Genomic DNA, 22,728 nt, shown 5'->3' with positions numbered 1-22,728 from the left:
CATTTTGGCTTTATCAAAAACCCGGAAAGAGATCATTAACTGGGGATTTTTAAGACCTATCACTACATGAATTGTCGTTGAATTAACAGTTGGACGATGTGTTGACTGGATTGAATTTCAGAGTGAACTTTCTCTTCTTCTTTGGTTGATTGTAAATGTGCTTACGAACATCCACGTTGAGAAGAGCATAGAGAACCCAATTCCCTGAAAAGCAATAGTTTGGTTTCTTTTCGTTTGAGATTTTGATACCTGCTGCATTGATATACGGAAGACAGTTTGCTACCAAGCGACAATAGACCAAACTGAAAAATAAAAAGTTAAATTAAAGAACAAGAAAAAAACGAAATCTTACAAGATGCTCTCTCCACCACTTTCTTCTTCATGATCTCCGTTCAAGTATTGATCAATTTGATATATGAAATTCGGCAACATAGTGAATCCCCAGAACGGTGCCCAACAAACGAAATGAAAGACGGCGATTCTCCAAATGCTCTTCCTCACTTCACTCATATATCTTGGCTCTTTTCCCGATTTCGCCAATGTTGTTGTCTGCTGAGCTCGACGCATCTTATATTTCGACTTGACATGACGAACGAGCAGTATATAGCAAGCAGTCATTATGGCGAACGGAATGATGAAACCGACGGCAAATGTGTATTGAGCGAATGTGTTGAAGACCTCATTTGTCATGATGGGAAGACAAACCCAAGTGACTTCTGATCCTTCGTATCCGACAGTGAAATGTTGAAGATATAGATAGTGCATAATAGTTGGGACAAGAACTCCGAGGACTGTGCCAATACCAAGAGGAACCAAAGACATCCAGGCACGGTATACATGACGAAGTCTGGAAATTAGATGGTTTGAATGTAATAAAGAATCCCTTAAGATTGTTTTCGAATGTATTTTATTACGGAAGACCTAGGTATTTCTCATTCAGGCATCTTCTCTACGACATAATCTGACTCCTATTCAACCCGCATTCGGATTAACTCATTGTTATTATTGTCGTGCTTGAACTAACCTCGTGCAAACAATGATATATCTCTCCAAACTCATCACAGTCAACAGGATCACCGAGAATAGTTTCGCAAAGATTTCAACCGAACGAATGATGTAACAGGCTGCCGATCCGAACACCCAAGTTCCGTTGTAGTTGTAACTGGCAGTTGGAGGAAGAGTTAGAAGAAGGAGGAGATCTGAACAGGCGAGAGCGAAAATATAGATTCGAGATCTTTGAGATACAGTCAATTGAACTGAAGCACCACTCCAAAGCCTGCAAGAAGATTAGGTTACTGTAGCCGGGTTTCAAAAACTCACTTAGCACGGAATAGTTTATAGATAATCCATAGGTTTCCCGGTGTTCCAACAAGACAGACAAGAATGTAGACGAATGTCATAAACCCTTTGGCAAACGACATGTCGACGTCTGAAAAAATAGTGAATAGGTAATGAATAGAAAATTTCCTTTACTGTTTTGAATCACTAAAATTCTGAAACTAAGTTCTAAGAGCGCTTAGTTTCTAGTATCACTGGCTGTAAGCAATTCAGAAACAAAAATTTTAAAAAACCTACAAATGAAAAATGGCATTTAGCTAAAACTGGAGGAAGATACTCAAGAATTAAGAAGGAACACGAGTGGCGGATGTGAGTAATCTGAAGGGGAATCCGACCATGATTCCTGATGTTTTCTCGTCTTTCACCCAGGGACCTTTCTTCTTGTTTTTCAGACGTTCCGCAGTGAAAAAAAGCATTGAAAATGGAGATAAATAGAGATATAAGGAACCAGATTTCTTGTGTTTAGTATCTTTCTTCTAGATCTAGGTTCAGATTTTCCGATATTCTTGAATTTTAAATAAACTAACTTATATGCATGATGCGAATAATTTTAACGGTTGCAGAGAAATTATTTCCAGAAAAATTGCAAATCGAAGAGGCGGAAGAATTTCCGATGCCTTCAAATGCTCCTTTCCGGTATTCTATGAATTCCATTTCAGATATAAAAAACCAAAACCCACGTGGCTGTTGATCATCTTCTGAACTTTCGTCTTCAATAGAGGAAGTCGTGGTGAAATTTGAGGAGAATCCCTCCATTACAATAGGGATACCCTTAAAGAAAAACATCATGAAGAGGAGGAAAAAACAATAGAATGAATGATTCAGTGGACGAAAAAGGAGCGAGCAGAAAAGAGAGTGGAGAGAAGTGAATTAGCAGGAATAAGGAGAAAATGAATATCCTGATTCTGGATTCACGAGTGAACACAGATTAGAAATAGAACTGAAAATGCAACAAAAAATTAGAAATACTTGGAGCAAAAACTAGAAGAATGATCAGAAGAAGAAGAAGAAGAAGAGGAAGGAAGAATCAAAAAACTACCGTAATCCCCATTTAAAATTATAGTGACGTACTATAATTGGAGGAAAAATAAGAAGAAGAAAGCTGTAGTGTCATTCTGATTTTTATCTGAAATAATTTATACTTTCCAATTTTCGGAATTCCGAAAACAAAGCACAAAAAAGGCAGTGGGCTTTGTTTTTCCAATTCAAATTTTCTCTCTCATTGCTAGGTTTTATACCAAAAAAGGGAACAAGATGAGCCACTTAAATTTACATTCTCGCCCGAAATCCGTTTTTTGTCTGTTTCCAGATTATCGTAGTGCAGTCTGAGAGAGATCGCGACTATTGAAAATCGCATTTCGGGAAAACTGAAATCAAGAACAAAAGGATTAGGTTGTTGTTGAAAATGAGGTTGATAGCTCAAAGAATAGAATCCATTTTTAGAAAAAAAGAACCGATTGGAGGAAACAAAATGCAAAAAATAGTAGAGTTAGAAGGGAATAAAGTGAGTAAAAGTCCGCTGAGAACCGGGAAGAAACGGAGAAATTCAATTTCCGTTTATTCAAAATCCATTGTCGGATTCTACTTTTGGAATGTGTGGTCTTTCTACTACTGATTCTCTGCAGAATTACTTGGATTCTACCGAAGGGGTTATGCAATTTCTTTCTTTAATACCGATTGGTTCTAAAGAAAAACTGAAAATTTTCAAAATTCAAAGCTTTTATCCTGGAAATGCAACTTTTCCACTGGGGTTTCAACCTCAAAAGTGTAAAAACTCGTGGAAAGAAGGAAGCACTTCTGAATATTCAACGTGAGAACTTTCGAGAGTTTTCGAATTTTCTCTCTTTGACAGTGTCCTTCTACTTGAATTTTTCTAAAGAGTATCATTGCAACACACAGACTGATGACGTGCTTTTACGAACAAAAATATGCAGGTCTCTTCTGAAAATATCAAGAAATCGGGAGACGTTCCCACGCAATTATTCTATTCTTTTTGTAATGATGATGATGACAATCAACAAATAATGCCCTTTCGGTTTCTGAAAAAAAGAGAAAGAGTCAAGCATAAATATGATGCATATGGCTATCAACAAAATGGCGAAAATGCAATTATACTAGTGGAATAATTCTCAGAATCTTGCAGCGAACCGTCTAAATTTCAGAAGATGTTCAGGTAAAGAAGGATCCACTGAAAAATAAACGGAATGAATTCCCATAGAGTTGAGTTAAGATAAAGCACTGGGAATATGTCTAGTCGTGTTTTCTCGACTATGATGTTTGGAATTCACAAAGAAACAGTTGAATGAACCATGGCTAATGAGGATCAGAATGAAAACCAATTTTCATTGTGATGTTTCTATTTTCTGGTCAATAGCATATTTCACCAACTTTTACCGGTCTGGTGTAATCAATTTTGAGAACTGAATCCTAAGGATCATACAAGGACACAAGTCTGTAGCCCTTAGAAGAGTATTCCAACAATTACCCTTTTCCGAATGAAGTCAATCGAAATAACAAGAAATATCAAGAGTTCTGTTCAAAAATTAAAATAAAAACAGACAAATTATATGCTTCGTGACTAACCTAATTATGGAGAAGACCAGACAAAGTTTTTAGAATAAAAAGGCAAAAAAGCAGCATAACTACACAAAAACTTGTCTAATCCGTCTGTGATTTTTGATGATAAAAGAGCAAGATCAAAGTGACGAGATCCCACTCTTAAGGACATCTTAGAATTGATAAATAGGGTACTGTAGGTATATCTTATTTTGTGAGTTCCTAGGATAACTACCTGCAAACTATACTAAGAATGAAGTAATCAGAGCAGACAGGGAAGTATATATCTATATGACTGCTGGAACACATTATACGACTGCTCGAACAGAAAGAAAAACGAAACGAGCCCCGACACATTTTTCCCACGTGGATTTCGGTGTTCGATGTGACAAATAATTAAGCGTTTACTGAACACACACATATCGAGAGATAGAGAACACGGAGCACGAACAGCGAATCATTAAGTCGGTTTTTCGAGCAGAAGACCCCCGCTTTCAAAACATGTTTATATTAGTGGTAATATTCAAAAATAGAAAGAAAAACGTCGACCTGGAAGGACAATGAGTGCATCATAGGGAAAAACGAAAGAGGGTGGGAAGGCAATAAATCAGAGATAGGGGCTTAATATTATGACTCTCTTTTTTGTTTCATTTGAGATAGAAACGCGTTTTGGTAAAAGATCATCGGTGTTGGGTTATTTTCACATTTTCAAAGAATAAGTGTACCCAGGAGTACCGAAGAATAACTTTCTAACCTATAATAGAGTTATCGTAAGCACACCTAGAAAAGATTAAAACATACTAACGATCACCACAGAATCTTTCGGTAAGCATGCCAGAATCTCCGTAGTTTTATCTCTCCAGATGTTTTTATCTTTTTATTTTTTAAACTAAAACTTTGAGCACTTGACGGCAGAAGAATAAGTTTTTGAGTCAGGATAATTGTGAGTGTAATTTTGATTTTCTTTTGAGAAAGAAACTAAAAAAAAGAACGAAAAAGATCAATAAGATAAAAAAGTGTTCGAAAAAGTTTTTGGACGTTCCATTTTGTTTTTCGACGACAAAACAACAGCAATAGAATTCGGAAGTTTCCGAAATTCAATTCGTCGAAAAAGTGAGTAACGTCCATTGTTAATATTGAAGGAAAAACAAAGAAATGGACTTTAATTAGGTTTGAAAAGTTGAGAAAATTGGCACGTTTCGGAGACTGAGTCAGATGAATCAGAAGTCTCATGAAGTCTGAATCAGATCAGAATTTGAGAAATATTTATATTAAATACCAGAGCACAAATCTCAGATGCTAGCTGAAAAAGCGTGATACGATTGGATAAATTTAAGAGAAACGCTGTAACATTTTGCAATGAAACTGAATTAAATAGAGGGAAAAACGAACAAAAATGTTAGTATCCATAGTATAACTTTCGTCTATTTGTTTCCCAATTTTGGGATATCCCAGTCACAAGAAAATGAGACTTTTAAATGATGGGTTCTTGTTGAGAAATTGAAGGTTCTCACGAGTTTTCAACCGACGTCGTCTAGATGTCTAGAGTTTGAACTTTTCTCGTTTTTCGGAAAAGTTTACACTCTCCGTTTCGGAGATCTGAAAAGTCATGGAGAGAAAGTTTAGAGGAAAGAAGTGCTTTGAAAAACAACATTTAATTTTTTTGGTGAAGCCGGGCAACTCATTAGCCTCGGAACAAGACACAAATTGCTGAAATACTGAATGAGAGTTCCAGCAACAATAAACTAGAAAAATATAGAACATCTGTAAACGAAAATGACGTAAAACATTCAATCCATTATTATATCTTTAAATCTGAAGTTAAGATGGGATGAACATGGGTGGATCAGAACTTACGTAGGTATTTTCTTCTTAATTTGTTTTCAGAATACTTCCGAAAAAGAGTCAGAAATTTCCTCTCGTTCAGAATCTGATGTTATAGAAAAGGCGACAGAATTCCAGTCGTTTTCAGATTTTTTATCCCAAATGCACACCTTGAAACGACTCATTTTCCTCGACAAAAACTATAATTTGGGCGAAAAGACAAGTCACGCGAGATTCGTGTCTAATTTCATGTTCTGAGTGAGAAGGCAAGGTATACGGTAGAAATCTGTTTTGATTAATCACCATTTCCTGGTTGGAAAAAAGAGAAACAAGGTTTTTTTTTTGAAAACAACAAACTCTAGTTTCGAAATAGTACGAGTACATCTATCAACTGAAGAAGTCAACTGAGCGCATTGAAAAAATTGAATTTAATGAAATATTTATATGAGAAAAGTGTAAAACAGCCAGATGGATAGCAAGAAAAGAGAAAACAAAAGATCGTCTGTCCAACAAAAAAAGGCTAAGGGTAATTGTTTTGTTTTGTTTTTGTTTTCTCTGAGAATACAGACAGACGGAAAATCAGAAGAAGGGCCTACTGTCCTTAGCCGATTAGACTTTGAAAGAAATGGATTGGTAGTAGGAAGATGTCACTTCGTCTTATTGCTCTAATTGTTTTTCGATCGAGATGATCTGGGATGATGAAGCCAAAAAGTGCATTACGAGAAGAGAAATCAAGTGTAATCTATAATCATTAGGAAACAACTTTTAATGAACTAAGAATAAATAAAAACAAATCCGTTATAAGGAGATTAGGAGTTGATATGTTGAAATCCAACATATTCCGTTCAAGTGTTTGATTGGATTTTTTTATTTCCATTAACACGGCGTAGTTGTCACAACTACGCTCCACTGAAACTGAAAATAGTATCGCGACAAATAGAGAGACGCGGGGGAAAGCTAGTGGTGTTTCCAAGGTATTTCAAAGTTGAAAGGGCCGTATCTTTACTAATAATATTCAGCAGATCTGTCCGTCTGTCCGTTTGTCGCCGACTCTAGCGCCCTCTGTACTGAACCGTTTTCAATGAAATTTACACAGATCGATTGGAAATTTGTCCCGGATGATGCCCGTCTATTTTTTTAGTTAAAATAGTTCTAATTTAGGTCGCTACGTGAGAAAAAGTGGTTTTCAAGCCTTTCAGTGGCTTTCATTTCCGAAATAGGGAAATAGGAGTTCACGGGGAAAATAGTTATAGAAACTTTTCATTCTTAAAATGAATTCATTTCTTCAAATTGTCAGGAAAAATGCGTGGGTTTTAAACAATTTTTTTGGTTCTATTCCATGTTAGATATCTTTTGAAAACTCGAACGTTCCATGAAACACTAAGACGTCCCTTAAAACACTTAAACGCCCTGTCATGCCCTAAATTTTTTCCGAAAGTTAAGACTTCCTTTCAAGTGTTCAAAAGTCCCAAAAAACATTTAGTCGTCCCAAAAAACGTTTAAAAGTTCCATAAAATGTTTAGACGTGGTTTCCTTAAAACATAGACACACTGATGCTTGCTTGCACTTTTTTCCATAACTTTAAACTAGATGCTGGATGTCTCTGTGTTAAGGAATCCACTACTTCCCGGGTGCTGAGCCATTATCATGTCAAGATTCAAGGACGTTTTTGTTTTTAGGCAATCACTACTTCCAGGTGTCACAGCAAGCTCTTGGTTTTGAAAGTTTAAGGGACGTCCAAATATTTTTTGAACGACTAATTGGTTAAATAAAATTTTGGGATTTCAAGGGACATCTGAACGGTTTTGGGACGTCTAAACATTTCTGAGCATTTTTCGGACCCCAAAGAACGTTTAAATGTTTTGAGGGACGTCTAAGTGTTTTAAAGGTGGACTAAGGTCAACTCTGATATTTTCATAAAACAATGTATGAGTACCTGTGAGTTCATTTTCATACTGAAAAAATTTTAAAAATCGGTCTGGAACCCGCTGAGAGCGATCGCCGGTGAGTTTGGGCATTTCGCTGGCCGGTGAAAATTGGCGGTATGGCTCAGTAATTCGAGTTCAGTCGTATGTTCATTTGTTCATTTCCGTGAGTTCATCTTCATATTTCAAGAATTTTTCAATTCGGTTCATTCCCTGCGAAGAACGAGCGGCAAAACAGTTTGGGCATTTCTGTGGGCGTGGAACATTCTAGAACTTTTTCGAAAATGTTGTTTTTTTCGAGTTTTCTTCGTTTTTTCTAACATTTTTGTAATAATTCTATCAATTTTTGCCGTTTACTTTCAAAATTATTGAAAGAAAACAACAAAAATGAGCGAAAATAGCGTTAAAATTTGAAAAATTCAACATGGCCGGAGTCGAATTTCTAGGCCACCGAAATGCCCAAACTCACCGGCGATCGCTCTCAGCGGATTCCAGACCGATTTTTGAAATTTTTTCGGTATGAAAATGAAATCACAGGTACTCATACATTATTCTATGAGAATATCAGAGTTGAGTTTAGTCCACCTTTAAAGAACGTTTAGGTGTTTTAAGGGACGTTCGAGTTTTCAAAGGACATCTAAACTGGAATAGAATCTCTTTATTGACACCCTTTCAAAGTTGGACATTTTTAACTGAAAAACGGTCAAAGTTGTTTGATTTATGGGCATTACTGTACTCCATTTTTACCGGCTGTCTAATTTTCACACTTAGAAATATGTAGAATAGCTTTGAAGTCTTTTAGAGAAAAAAATCAGAAAGCAGAACAGTTCAGATCAAACCAGACTGAAGAGGAGATTTCCGTGTATATGAGAAACAATCTTGAAAGATTTTGGGGAGGGAGGCGGCATCGCTGCCGATCAGTCAAAAACTTAAAAGTAGTACTTTAGGTTAATTTTTCAAAGATGTGAATAGGAAAATTTCCAAATTTCTAAGCTTCAGTAAAAGAGTTGGTAAGGCTTTCTCAGTCTGAAGCCAAAAAAGTCATTTGCTGTGTTTAGTACAATTCATTCTGAGACTTCGGATGTCTCCATCATTAAAGAAGTTGCAACAGTCAGAAGCTTAATAGAAATAAATTGAATGAAAAAACACTACTCAAAAAGTGGTGGTGATTTGTGAATAAGTAACTTTGTCGTTGATCAGTTACCTTCAAAAGGTAATAATTTCTAGGATGAGGATTTGTTAATACATGGTCTCAGTCTGCCATATTCAGAGAAGGGAGACAGCATTGTCGCCGATGTTTGACATTAATATTTGAAAGATGACTCGCCTCTTGAGGAGGGAGAAAGGAGAGTTAAAAGTTCCTGTTCTTTTGAAATAGTATGTTAGATAAAGCAGAAAAAATGAATACAGTTCCGATTAGTGAATTGAAAACTCCTCATATTGAAATCCATTTTTCCTCAGGATAGAAATGTCACCGAGTAAATTTGTCGAAATCGTATCAGAAAAGCAGAGATGTTTTAAGAGGCGTTGTCTGTAAGATGAGGATTCCTCTTGGCACAGTTGCAAAAAGTTGTTTCAATCCAAACTCTTTTTACAGAATATGTACCCCTATGGTAGTGATTTACAAAAAATATGTCACCAGTCCTCTATGACGTCATCATAGGAAAATATGGCCAATAATTGACTTTTCACCCAAAAATTCATGAAAATTTCAATTTTTCAAATAACTTTAGGAAACTTTGGCAACATGTTAGGAGTGATTTTGACTACCCCTACACAAATTTTCAGCCCCTCAGACACCCCAGAAACCGTTCAAGTGAATTCCATTTTCATGTTTTTCCAACTTTTCTCCAAAAATCCCTCTAGAAGTACTCAAATTTCAAATCGTATTCGTATTCTCCGCAAAAAGTTCTATTAGGTCCAGTTAAAATCATCAGAAAACCATTGCACCATTTTGAGATTTTTTGATTTTTTCAAAAATCACATAAGGGTCCCCCCTTATGAAAAACAAATTTTCACGAAAAATTCAAAGAAAAAATTTGTTTCGAAAATAATCAGAATATTGAGAAAAGACTTAGAATAAACCAATTCCGAGATTATACATCTCATGGACCTATTCTGGGGTAGCAAAAAATAGTTTTTTGCTTATTTTTTGCTATTCAGAAAGTAGCAAAAAAAGCAAAAAACTCCTGGTTTGGAGGCATTTTTTGCTTGACCTTTCTAGGCCAGCCCGCGGTTTTCTAGGCCATTCGCTGCAAGACCTGTGTTTGGTGTAGATTTACGGGAGCTTTTTTTGGGATTTTTTCAGCAAAGTTCGGAAAAAAATCATTTAACGATTGCAAAGTATGGAATAAATCAATAAAATTACGAATTCAGTTCAAAAGTAGCGATAAAGTACATGAATGCTGAAAAAATCGCAAAAAATTCTCCCGTAAATCTACACATGGCCTAGAAAACCGCGGGCTGGCCTAGAAAAGGTCAAGCAAAAAATGCCTCCAAACCAGGAGTTTTTTGCTTTTTTTGCTACTTTCTGAATAGCAAAAAATAAGCAAAAAACTATTTTTTGCTACCCCAGAATAGGTCCATCAGAAATTGGTTTGAACCGATTTCGTTTTTTTCTTCATCGAAATTTTTTCCCATTTTTTGACGTTTTCATCAATAATTTGTACTGAAGTACACAAATTTCAAGTAATGTACTTGATACTCGCTACATTTAACAAATAATCAAAATAAGACAAATGAAAAACCATTGGACCATTTTGAGATTTTTCCATTTATTTCGAAAATCACATAAGGGTCCCCCCCATGGAACAAAATTTTTATCGAAAAAATATTTCAACATTATTTTGATTCAAAAACGTTCAGAACATTGACCCAATATTACAAGACGTTTTGTAAAAGAGTTTTGAACGTTTTTGAATCAAAATAATGTTGAAATATTTTTTCGATAAAAATTTTGTTCCATGGGGGGGACCCTTATGTGATTTTCGAAATAAATGGAAAAATCTCAAAATGGTCCAATGGTTTTTCATTTGTCTTATTTTGATTATTTGTTAAATGTAGCGAGTATCAAGTACATTACTTGAAATTTGTGTACTTCAGTACAAAATATTGATGAAAACGTCAAAAAATGGGAAAAAATTTCGATGAAGAAAAAAACGAAATCGGTTCAAACCAATTTCTGAGATGTATAATCTCGGAATTGGTTTATTCTAAGTCTTTTCTCAATATTCTGATTATTTTCGAAACAAACTTTTTCTTTGAATTTTTCGTAAAATTTTTTTTTTCATAAGGGGGGACCCTTATGTGATTTTTGAAAAAATCAAAAAATCTCAAAATGGTGCAATGGTTTTCTGATGATTTTAACTGGACCTAATAGAACTTTTTGCGGAGAATACGAATACGATTTGAAATTTGAGTACTTCTAGAGGGATTTTTGGAGAAAAGTTGGAAAAACATGAAAATGGAATTCACTTGAACGGTTTCTGGGGTGTCTGAGGGGCTGAAAAATTTGTGTAGGGGTAGTCAAAATCACTCCTAACATGTTGCCAAAGTTTCCTAAAGTTATTTGAAAAATTGAAATTTTTATGAATTTTTGGGTGAAAAGTCAATTATTGGCCATATTTTCCTATGATGACGTCATAGAGGACTGGTGACATATTTTTTGTAAATCACTACCATAGGGGTACATATTCTGTAAAAAGAGTTTGGATTGAAACAACTTTTTGCAACTGTGCCAAGGCCCAACACAAACATTCTCACTCTTACAGATAGTGCCTCTTAATTGTTCTCTACCGGAACGGGCTGTTTAGCTAACAAAAACTACCGACAAGTGAAGAAAATTAATACGATCCAGGAGAAGGAGAAAATTCTGAGACTTCGATAGTTTGAACCATTTAAAAAGCGCCGCAGGCGCTGTAGCACCCAGAAGGGTGGTGTAGAGAAGGAGGTTGAGCAGCCGTTAGGCTGCGTTAACCGACTGGTTCAATTCTAGTCATCAGAACACTGCCCGGGCCTCACAAAAAAATCAATTCAGAAAACAAAGTTCTTATCAACGTACATTTGCAGGATTCAGCAAATGCAACGAGAAGTATTCAAAGAAAATAACTACATCTCAATCCGAGTTCAAATCAATCATGTCCTCTCTTTTCCTATGCAAAAAAGAGGAAAAAGACGAAGATGCAGCAGAAAAGAACTATTGAATAAACCAGGAAACGGGCAATTTTAATTTTTCAAAGTGGACTTTTCTCTAGTTTTGCCGTGCTTCTTCTTTTCAATGTAATTTACGAACCAAAATTTGTTTGTTTTCAAAACTAGAAGAAGGACTGGCAGATTCATTCTAAATGTATTCTTTAATTTTCGTGTTCTCTTTTCTAGCTTTTTTCTCTTTTTCAGTCTCTAAAAGGACAAGAAAACATCATTCATTTGCTCAACGAATGAAAGATAGGAGTGAGAACGGGCGGAGCATACTAAGGAAAAGATCACAAATTATCCTTTAGACTATGCATATTCAAACGATGTTCGGAAGAAAAAATAAATATTCAGAACGGGGAAAAATTAACATTACGCAACGTCTACAAACAGATTTCTAGGCTTTTACAGAATTGTTTCTCTTGTTTTCAACTGACAATGACTGCTCATTTCGAATTGTTTGCTCTGTTTCCAGTACTTGAGCAGATTCTTTTAAAACCTTCCACTTGAAAAAAGCCAAAAAACATCAATTAGTTCAAAAATGACCTTTTCCAGAAGGTTCTTCTGATGAGTCGAGATGGGTCTTACCACGAAACTTGAAACTTAAAAAAAGCGAAACATTAATCGAAACCTGATATTCCAGGCCGTCCCTTCAGTAGGGACAATGCCCGTCAGGAAGAGGGCGGGGTTTCAGACAAAAAGAAGAGCTAAATTTAAATGTTTCATTTGGAATCGAATCGAATTTCTCTGGTTTCATTCAGACTGAAATTGATCTCTGAGGTCTAGAAGTACGAGATTCCGAATACAATGACATAGTGTTATTTGAAAGAAGAAGAACTATACACTCTCAACTCTTTCTATCCTTTTGAGAATTGTTTTTTTTTTGAGTTATGTGTTGATGGGTCAGTCATCTAATCGAGAAGAGAACGACCCTGGTGACACAAAAAGTGCCAACTTTTCAGAGGGAGGAGTCGAGAATTCAGAGAAAATGTCTGCTCGGATAAAATGAACACGAGAACTCGTTAGGAAATGGAAAAAAGAAATTGGAAACTGCCAGAAAAGTTGGAATAATACGGAAGTCGTAAAATTCAAAGCTCAGATAGGACACTACGAAAATAGAAGGATTCTGGAAAACTGATGCATACATAATCTTCAAAAGAACTCAGACTCTTCTGAGTCTTCCCCATGGACTGTATCGAAACCATATCCCTGAGGTTGAAATGCTCTCTTATCTCTTTCCGATCGTATCTCTGAACCGCCCTTCCTCTAAAAAAACAAACAATGAAAAATCGTCATTCACACTGAGTTCTTTTTGAAAGGTACGTCAACAGATCGAATGACAATAGTGATCACAAATAGAGAAGAAGCAAGAGAAAGATGGTTAAATATGAAATTGAGGAAAGAAAAAATGAAATGATGGTGAGAAGATGAAAGAAGTAGGTGGAGGTAGTAGAATTTATTTATTTCTAATGGTTTTGAGAGTTAGTGGGAGGAAAAGGAACGAATTGAAAAAGAAAACAAAAGAGAACGAAATGAAGAAATGATAGAGGAAATGGAGGCAGGTGATTGTGGGAATTTCAAAATGAAACGGAAAATGAAGGAACAGAAAACTGTGTCTCTTTTCTTCTATGTATTGTGATAACTTTTTCTCATTTTTCAAGCATCTCCGTTAGCTCCGCCCCAATCTTCACCTGATCAATTTTTCAGCTGCTCCTCCTCCATGAATGTCTGATTTTTGCTTATTCTCTTACTTGAAAATTTAATTGGACTCTCTCAGAGTGCTTGATATCCGAAAGCGTCGGAATTGCAGAGAGAATGAAGAAAGGATGAGGATTCAGATGATTCACAAACACAACGGAAAAGAGAAATCTCGTGGATCCATTCATTTTTAATGAGGTTCATAAGGTTCTCCGCAATTGCCGGAACAGAAAAATGAGTGCCATTTTTCGATTGCTTCGCTTTTCTTTTCTACCAAATTAATACACCAGAACTAACGTCATTGTGCGTGAGTGCACGCGATTTCCTCTACAAAAACTGCATAAAAATTGTTCTGAAATGAAGAAAAAGTGGAGAGAGAGAGGACAGGAACACAACAAATAATATTAAAAATTCTGATGAAAAGTTATTCTGAAGTCATTTTAAGAACGAAGAATGACATGTTCACTCAAACCGTTTACTTATATGTGTATGTACAATGAAACCTTTGAAACCAGAAATTCCATAAAGAATACAGATGAAACGATTTGTGGGAACGGCATTCTCCTGAAGATCTGTCAAATCAGAAACTTCGCGACTTTCTAAAGTGAAAGAAAGAAAAACCTTTGACCTTATCAGTAAAGCAAAGAGAGAAAAACACTTGTCAGCTGTGTAAACTTGACGTATTGAAATAGCTGGAGAGTATGCAAATTAGAAATTTTTTGTACCTGATTTCATCAATCGAAAATATGCCTTAAATTCAGAAATGAGAAAGATGTAGCATTCCAACGATCCATATAGAACAATATGGGTTACTGTAACTAAATCAAATATTTTTTCAAAGTTTCCTGCAGTTCAAGACACCTCGAGAGCACACATTTTGACAGCAGACATATGAAAAACACAAAAAATTCTGAGAAGAATAACACAAAAGGCGGAAGACACAGATGTGTATTTAAAGACACTGAAATATGCGAAAATACGGGGCAAAAGGAAGGGACGTGTCAATGGGTCGTGAATTATTGAAATTTCGCAAAACGGAGCTTTTCTTCACTCACTCCTCCGACGCCGTTACATTTTTTTCGTGTCATGAGCATTATTCTGATGGAGAGGACAACTAGGGGTCACTAGAAGAAGCGGTGGGGTGACTAAACGGAAGTGACCTACGTCTTGTCGTTTTTTATAATACTATTATGGGATATGAACATGAAATACTTCCTGGGCGGCAGGAAACTGGAAACATTTTCTTGCAAAAATCGAGGTTTTTGATAGGTCCATGACCTCCAAAAAACGTACGAAATTGTTTCAGAGGCTCCTGCTGTGTTGTAACAATGTTGCTTGACTTTTCATCCGGATTTCCGTATACATATGATCCAATTGCGGAACAAGTTACAAGCTGATCAAATTACTGCAACTGTTCTGAAATAAATTTTCAAAAAAAGGCCTTATTTATCTATTGTTTCAATTTGAAACGATTCCCTTATCAAAATCCCTTTCAAAAAATTAAATGACAAGGTTATCTATCTATTGCTTAGATTTATTTGAATGTCCAAAATCATTGCTATGATTAAAATTGTGTCAAGTCGTTTGTTGACAACAGAAGAATGCAGCGTCCAAAAGTCTGTTCATTCTGTAAAAGGTTACATGCATCATATTCATTCTTTTCCCTCTTCACATTCACATTTTTTTCTCATTTTTCATTGTTTCTTATCAAAATTGTTGAATCTTCCGTTGAATTTCTCTCCCATCTTTTCTTTTCATATGTTAGATACGCAGACGTCGCAACAAATCAGCAGTTTTAAATTTTTCTTTTGATTTTGTTTTTTTTCGATTTCTCTCTCGATCTCAAACAGCTGAACGTTCAAGTTTTATAGAATGTTTCGACTCAAAGCACTCGCATGTTCAGGATGTGAAGCATCTGGTAACCGTGATGTCTTTTACGGTATAAGAAAGAAAAAGTCGATGATATTTTAATGCAAAAGTTCAGGTGTCGAAACAAAGCGTCCATTATTTCTTCAATGTGGTCATCCAATGTGCTCAACTTGTGTGAAGAAGTTTGAAAAATGTCTAATTTGTAAAAAAGATGTTGTGAATATTGAGAATTATGCTGCTCGAGCGATATATGAAGAACTTCGAAAAGATCCAATATCCGTATTCAAGAGTTGGTTCAAGGCTAATGTGAGAGATTTCCAAATCAAGAAAATCAAGTTTTTATTTAGGTTAGTACCAAAGAAACATGCACCAATTGTTACGAACCATCAAGAAAACTCAAATTATGCATCACTTGCGAGTTATCACTGAATAATTTGGAAATTGATCATGTTCAAACAGATGGAACCGAGTGGCCAGATTTTGGACAACGAGAATTGAGAAGAAAAATACACGAAGTGAACTTGGAAAGATCGAAAAAATGTGAGTCTGCAGATAGTTTTGAGGAATAATAATTTTTCGAACAGCGTATCATACGACACGTGCTCCACTGGAACTTCCTAACGAAAAATACTGGAGACCTAGATTTCGATTTGCATTCTATATACTTCTGAATCGAATGATCTGCTCTAATTGTATAATAGATCATCACAAAGACCATGTCTGTAAAACACTGCAAGAACTGGAATATACCGAGGAGAGACTGAAAAGATCTTCGTCTTGGATTGCAACAAGTTTTATTCGATCAGAATTGAATTCAAGAAAAGGAAAATGTTTGATTCAAACAATGAGAATGCATCGGACTTGCGAGAAACTTGCACATCTTGCCTCCTTTTATTATCCAGATCCAAATGCCAAAGTTGAATTTGACGACTATCATGATCGCTATCCATCCGAATTGAACAAGTTTTTTGAGTCTCTTCCAAGAAGAAATCTAGAAATGGTTCCAATCGAACAAGGTGACACGTGGATTGCTGATCTGGAAATACAATCGAAATATTTGGATAAACAGGCTAATTGTGATTGTAACAAAGTCTTGAATGAAATGAATCAACTTTGTTTTGGAAATCAAATTGGGAAACATTTCATTCAAATAATCAATCAATTGGGAGATTCAATTATTTCCGAGTGTCCCTTCAGACTTGAAGCAATTCAAGAAACTCTGAAAAAAGCATTGGAGGTTTGCATTTTTTCCAAGAGTCAAGTTATTAAATTTTTCATATTTACAGGCTTCAAATCTCAAACTATATGCAATATACAAGGCGTTTTGCTGGAATTTCGGGAAGAAAAGAGTTTGCTGCTTGTTTGGTAACAATCGTTTAAACAAAAGTTTGATTCAGTTTTATTCATGAAATCATTTCAGATAATTTCGAGCGGAAACCATGTATTTGTTATCATTGTAAAACATCAACTTGTCTGGATTGTGTTACAAGTAATCGGAGTTACAAATGCTCTTTCTGTGGAGAACTTTTCTTTGTGAGTTCTAAACGTCAGGTCGGTCTTATTTTCAGATATTTTTTAGGATCAAGGTCTGGGAAGTGGAAATGAATGTGTAATCGACAGCGAAGTTATGAATCTTGTTCATTTTTATGTGAGGAATTGCGTTGATTTGTACGAAAAATGGTGGATTTGTGAGGTAAGTGACCAAAGTCCATACGATTCTGAAAGAATGTTTCCAGGCATCTGAACTCGGATTCTGTGTCAGTTGCTCTTCATACTCCAATCAGCTGGAAATTTGTGTTCACTGCGAGTTGACCACAAATATGAATGCATTGAAAACTAAACCTGGAATAGAAAGTCATGTTCAATTTAGACAAAAAATGCCTTTATATTTCAAATATAATAAGATGGAGATGTTTCCGATTCGATGGCAATGTGTTGATTGTAAGAAACGACTTGAAGCGGATTGGGAACATAAGTACTGCGATGATTTGAAATCAAATGAATGGAAAGGAACATGGAATCGTGGATGCAATCATGTGATAACCAGACTGTATAATACAAAAACGTGTTCAAGTTATGACGTGCATGGGGATAAATGTGAATATAATGCAATCGCTTTGAGTGATATTGGATACTATGAGTTTGCAATGAAAGTGGCCACAATGGGACTAGTTCACAAGATTTTGAAGAGAGGAATAGAAGAAATGATTGTGTGCAAAGCGAGAAAAATCAGATTATTGCAAATATACGGTCGACTGAAAACTCAAACTCGATACTATTTCAAGAGAGCAATGGAAGGAGTAAACATAGAAAAACTCAAACATGTATCTGATGATATATCCGGTTTGATTAACAATTTGAAGTTGGGATGGAGAGATTCTGAACACGAAGGAACTGAATGTTTGTGTTTTAATATCCAAAATGAAGTGAATGATCTAGATGAGGAATCGATACTTCCATGGGTAATTTGTTTATGAAATTTTCTAGTTTAATATTTTTCTGAACAATTACAGATCTTCAATTGAGTTGATCAACTTCTTATCATAATTTTCCTTCTAAATTATTTCGTCATGAAATCGGTCATGTGTTCCATCATTGAGACAAATGTCTGCATTTGGCTGTTTCTATATTTCTGTTGTATGTAGTTTGTAATAAACACTTCTGACTGAACTGATACTATCATGCCGATTGTTGGTTGAATCCATTGCTCATTCTTATTTTCTCGATTCATCTATTCCTTCATCATCTTCATTCCAAATTGCAGAGATAAATGCTTCACCTAGCCTGTCTCTATTGCCATGCTTGTGTACGGTCTTCCACAGATGTCAAGCTGTTTGGTGAGTTAGTAAATGATAGATTGGATACAACTAGTTCATTTCCAGATGGAGAGAAAAGAAAACCATGTACTGGAACATGTAGTCACTCGATTTGTTTGGAATGCGTTGAAAGAAGTCTAAATGGGAAATGTCCATTATGTCAGAAAGAAGAATCATTCATCAGTAAAACTGTAAACTATCAGAGTCTGGAAGTAATAGAAGGATATCATAAAGACTATTGGAATATTTTGAAAAATTGGTGGAATGGGACAGTAAGTGGATAGACTTGTGATAGATTACATATTAGATTCCAGGATACAAGAAAAAACAAATGTTCGAAGTGTACTGAAGAAGCAAAGAAACTTTGGATATGTCTGACATGCGATAAACTTCGTCTTTGCGAACAAAAAGGAGATTCTCTAAGATTAAGAATGCGGTTTGATAGTCATCTTTTGACACTGGCCAACCACGTTTTCTGTTCAGACTGTTTTTATAAACACAATGAAGAACAGCATGAAGAACACAAAAGTATGAAACTTGATGATATCAAATATGCTGCAGAAGAAATAAAAGCAAGAAGTTCGAACATTATTCTCGAATTGTTCAGATATCAAATGAATAATTCAAGGAAATCAATTCCGTGTAAACTACGTCACATGAGATTTGAACTAACGGGACTTTCCATATGGAAGTTATTTCGGGAGACGAGCAACACAATTGATGAAAACTCTTGTGGAAATCTTTTGGTGGAAATCAAAAAAGAACTTATTGGAAAAAGAATTCAGAGTCTCGATAAACAATTGAAAGACTTCTTCAACGAAATTGAATCAGAAGAATCTAAATGTGAATGCACTCTACTCTATGAGAAATTGGAATTATCTGGAGTGGTTGAAAACTTAGACGATGAATTCTTTTTGATGGCTCTCAGTTGTCTTGAAACCGAAATGTTGGGATGTCCGTTGTATTTTAAAAGGAATGCGGAAGATCGTGTTAGACTTTTTGGTTTAGTCAACGAAGAGGTTTGAGTGAAAGCGATGAGATCAGTTTAAAAGAAACGATTTCAGGGCTCAATTAGAGAGCTGACTGCATCTGTGAACAATGAAAACCAATGTCCATTGTGCCTTCTTCTTGGTAAATGCTTCTTTTTATTCTGTTAATGCCAACAAGTTATTTCAGATTATGAAGATGATAATATGGAACTTTACAAATATTACACAGACAACTGTATTGAAATATTCGAGAATTGGTGGAGACATGAAATGGTTTGTTCTACTCTTTTCTTCTATAATAGAATGTAACATTTCAGAGTCCGAAGTCTATTTGCCTTCAGTGTTTAGTTTACTTAAATCGAGTGAATACTGGAATCTGTTGTGAGGAAAAGAAAGAAGAGAATAAATTTAAACTATTCTTCCAAGGAGAAGTTGCCGAATTGTTGGGAATGACGGCGGAAACTTTCGGATATATATACCCGGCGAAAACTGGTTGCATTACTTTGAATTGTTCTCTCAAAAATCCATTATTCTGGAAATTCGCGATCAAGAATGAAACGAAGAAATATGCTGAAGCACTACTGAAAGTTGGGACGAATGAAGTTGAAGGATTTTTGGATTGCAAATTGAGGAAAATTAGATTGCTGAAAACACGAAAACGTATACTTAATTCTGTTCTTCAGTTCAGTATGAAGAATTTATCGAGGTGGAAACAAACACAACTCAATGAAAATAGTGTGTATATTGACAAACTGTTGGAGAACTTGAAAGCTCAATGGAAAGAATTCACAGAAGGCGTTGATGGAGAAGATTTGGAGAAAGGATCGAAGTGCCAATGCACAATTCTCTGGGAGAAAAATCAGAAAAGATACACGAAGATATTCGAAGAGATCGCTCATTACGCCCCGATTGACATCAATAGTGGATGTCCTCTGCATTTCGATCATCGGGTCAAATTATGATAATCTTCTGTTATAATATAATCCTCTCTTTACTTGTTGATTTTCTGCTGAGCAATGAAACTCAAAAAGCGGTCAATTGATGCATTGCTATGCCTTTCTATCAGTATTCTGCGTCTCTCCTTTCCCCCTTATTCCCTTTTTTCCTGTCTTGCTAATAGTATTTTTTGACACAGTTTCCCTTTGAAATGAAAGATAACAACACTTATTTTGTTTTATATTTCTCGAATTTTCTCTTAATTTGAAATTCAAAATGAATGCGAATGATGTGAAGAATGAGTTCGAGAAAGAGCTTGCTCAACTTCAATTGAATGGAATGATGAGACTTCAGGACCAGGATAAAAAGTATCAGGACGAATTGAAGGTTAGTTTTTCAAATTATGAAAACTGGTTTAACATTGTGGCATTTTTGAAAATGGAAAGGGCTCATGAAAAAGAAATGAATCACTTACGAGGACAGCATTTGAAATCACAAATGGAAGTTATGCAGTACGAACAGAAAAGAGCTGAAATTAAGTGGAAACACGAAACAGAATTGAAGAAACTTGAAGAGGAAAAGGAGAAGGAAGAGCGTCTACTTCGAGAAAAGAACATGAAACTTCTCAAAGTAAGTCACTAATTATTAAATTTCTTTGAATGGAATTACGACTTTTTGAATACTCAATTTTAGGAAAGCAGCCAAGAAAGCCAGAAATTAGACAAGAAGGAGGGCAATCAACTTCAAGAAATGTTGAATCAAGGTATGGCTCTACGGTCAAATATCGAGAGAAGAGAAGAAAGGAAATCGTCGGGGAATGTCATATTGGAAACAAGAAACAAATGGAATTCAGTCAAAGAGATTTATGACTTGGTTAAAATGGTCTACTTTATGAGAAACAGCAACGAAGGCTTCACTGTGGATGAGATAACTGATATATTGGTGAGTTTCTTTCGATCGTTGATTTATTGATCTCATTTCGATTGATTCAGGAGCATATAAAACGTTTGATGAACAAGAAAGAGGAGTTGGACAATCATCTGATGGTAGTGAAAGACAATCATCTGATGGTAGTGACAAAACGGGTTTACTCCGCTTGGGTTCCCTCAACCCCTCTCACCGGTTTCACATCGTTGGCTCTCCCATTCTAGATTCCCACTCTGTTCGTGATCTCGGAATTCTCTTTGAACCTGACCTCAAGTTTTCTGCCCACATTAAAAAGTCAGTATCTCTAGCTCGTCTTCGCTCTTCCCAAATCCTCAAATCTTTCAAGTCTAATAATCCGGCATTTTACTCTTTTCTATTCAAAACATATGTTCTTCCTATTCTTGAATACGCTTCTGTCATTTTCTGTCTTGCCCCCTCCTCATCCCTCTCCAGACTTCTTGAATCCACTCTTCGAATTTACTCTAGGAAAACTCTCCAACGATGCAATATCGCTTTCTCATCTTATTCGCATCGTCTAGAACTTCTCTCTATCTACTCTATAAGACACCGTAGACTCAAATCCCAATTACTCCTTCTGTATAAATTTATAGCTGGCGCATCTCATTTTCCCAATCTCAATTCCTTTATCAGACTGTCAAGTTCTCCACGAAGACCCATGACTCTCATTTATGTCTCCCCCCTCTCCGACAATTTTTTCTCTTTTATCCTTCCCATCTGGAATGCCATTGTTGCCAATGTTAGTAGTTTCCTCTCCCCCTCCCAATTTGAACATCTTCTTGACTCTGCCATTACCCGGTTTTAATTTATTATCTCATCTGGTCATTTTGTTAAATACATATCATTATTCTCTCCTTTAATTTGCCTTCTACGGTTATCTCTTCCCCCCTTGCCAACTTGTCTGCCTACCCTCCTTTTTATATTTATTCTCATTCCCCGTTTCCTATGTATCATGTCATCCCTATTTTCTACTCGAAACTGTCTCGTGAGGGATTGTTTCTAGTCTTTTGTATCTTTTTGGTTTCCTTTTAGTCACAATAAATTAAATTAAATTAAAGGAGTCTTGGGAAAGTGGAAACAAACTGCGAGCAAGGAACAATTCGAGAAAGTTCAAGTGAGTGGTTCCTATAATTCCAATAACTCAAATTTCTCGTTTTTCAGTGTAATCTGGAACTACTTTCAACTACAAATATTGAAGAAATGGTATCGAATTTGAGGAGAACTTTGGTGAGAAGAAAAAAAGTATTAATTTTCGGGTTATATTTCCAGAAATTAAACAAAAGCACCGATCGAAATTTGTTATTGAAAATGGATGAAACAATCAATAATTACGACATTTCGGTCGACAACTTCATTCAAAATCAAACTGGTTTAATGCTTTCTTCGAATGCCATTGATTATTGAAAATATTGTTCTTGTCTCTGTATTGGATAAAATAATAAGTCAATAAAACTGTTTCTCTCTCTCTCTGTCGTTCTTGTTCTCTTTTAGTTATCATGCGATGGTTTCTCCTATGAATGTTATCTTATTTCGTCAGGAGGAGTGATAACAAAAGTTGACTCATTTCTTTTTCTCTCTGGTCATATGAGATTGATTTTATAGGTTGACTAGAACAGTTTCATATTATGTTCCGATAACTGA

The 22,728-nt window shown here is 35.7% G+C and overlaps 4 protein-coding genes across 4 annotated transcripts; 3 read left to right on the top strand and 1 right to left on the bottom strand.

Moving 5' to 3' along the window:
- Positions 1 to 82: 82 nt before the first annotated feature.
- GCK72_013909 (uncharacterized protein) lies at positions 83 to 2,094 on the bottom strand (the record flags this gene model as incomplete). Its single annotated transcript, XM_053730056.1, has 6 exons — positions 83 to 204; positions 250 to 302; positions 353 to 847; positions 1,025 to 1,276; positions 1,321 to 1,429; positions 2,019 to 2,094. 6 exons carry the CDS (start codon positions 2,092 to 2,094, stop codon positions 83 to 85), a joined length of 1,107 nt encoding a protein of 368 aa, XP_053584828.1.
- A 13,310-nt stretch (positions 2,095 to 15,404) lies between these two features.
- On the top strand, positions 15,405 to 17,878 carry GCK72_013908 (uncharacterized protein; the record flags this gene model as incomplete). The annotated part of the gene is made up of 8 exons (XM_053730055.1): positions 15,405 to 15,471; positions 15,517 to 15,748; positions 15,793 to 15,941; positions 16,304 to 16,638; positions 16,688 to 16,766; positions 16,822 to 16,934; positions 16,981 to 17,094; positions 17,138 to 17,878. 8 exons carry the CDS (start codon positions 15,405 to 15,407, stop codon positions 17,876 to 17,878), a joined length of 1,830 nt encoding a protein of 609 aa, XP_053584827.1.
- A 293-nt stretch (positions 17,879 to 18,171) lies between these two features.
- GCK72_013907 (uncharacterized protein) lies at positions 18,172 to 20,168 on the top strand (the record flags this gene model as incomplete). The annotated part of the gene is made up of 6 exons (XM_053730054.1): positions 18,172 to 18,238; positions 18,284 to 18,489; positions 18,532 to 19,236; positions 19,282 to 19,348; positions 19,394 to 19,479; positions 19,524 to 20,168. 6 exons carry the CDS (start codon positions 18,172 to 18,174, stop codon positions 20,166 to 20,168), a joined length of 1,776 nt encoding a protein of 591 aa, XP_053584826.1.
- A 250-nt stretch (positions 20,169 to 20,418) lies between these two features.
- Positions 20,419 to 22,491, top strand: GCK72_013906 (uncharacterized protein; the record flags this gene model as incomplete). The annotated part of the gene is made up of 7 exons (XM_053730053.1): positions 20,419 to 20,529; positions 20,656 to 20,772; positions 20,836 to 21,084; positions 21,135 to 21,264; positions 22,146 to 22,201; positions 22,249 to 22,314; positions 22,357 to 22,491. The coding sequence occupies 7 exons, from the start codon at positions 20,419 to 20,421 to the stop codon at positions 22,489 to 22,491; spliced, it is 864 nt and encodes a 287-aa protein (XP_053584825.1).
- Positions 22,492 to 22,728: the final 237 nt, after the last annotated feature.

This window comes from Caenorhabditis remanei, chromosome IV, assembly GCF_010183535.1.
Source record: "Caenorhabditis remanei strain PX506 chromosome IV, whole genome shotgun sequence".
Classification (NCBI taxonomy): Eukaryota; Metazoa; Nematoda; class Chromadorea; order Rhabditida; family Rhabditidae; genus Caenorhabditis; species Caenorhabditis remanei.
This window is presented reverse-complemented; position numbering and strand designations above follow the sequence as displayed.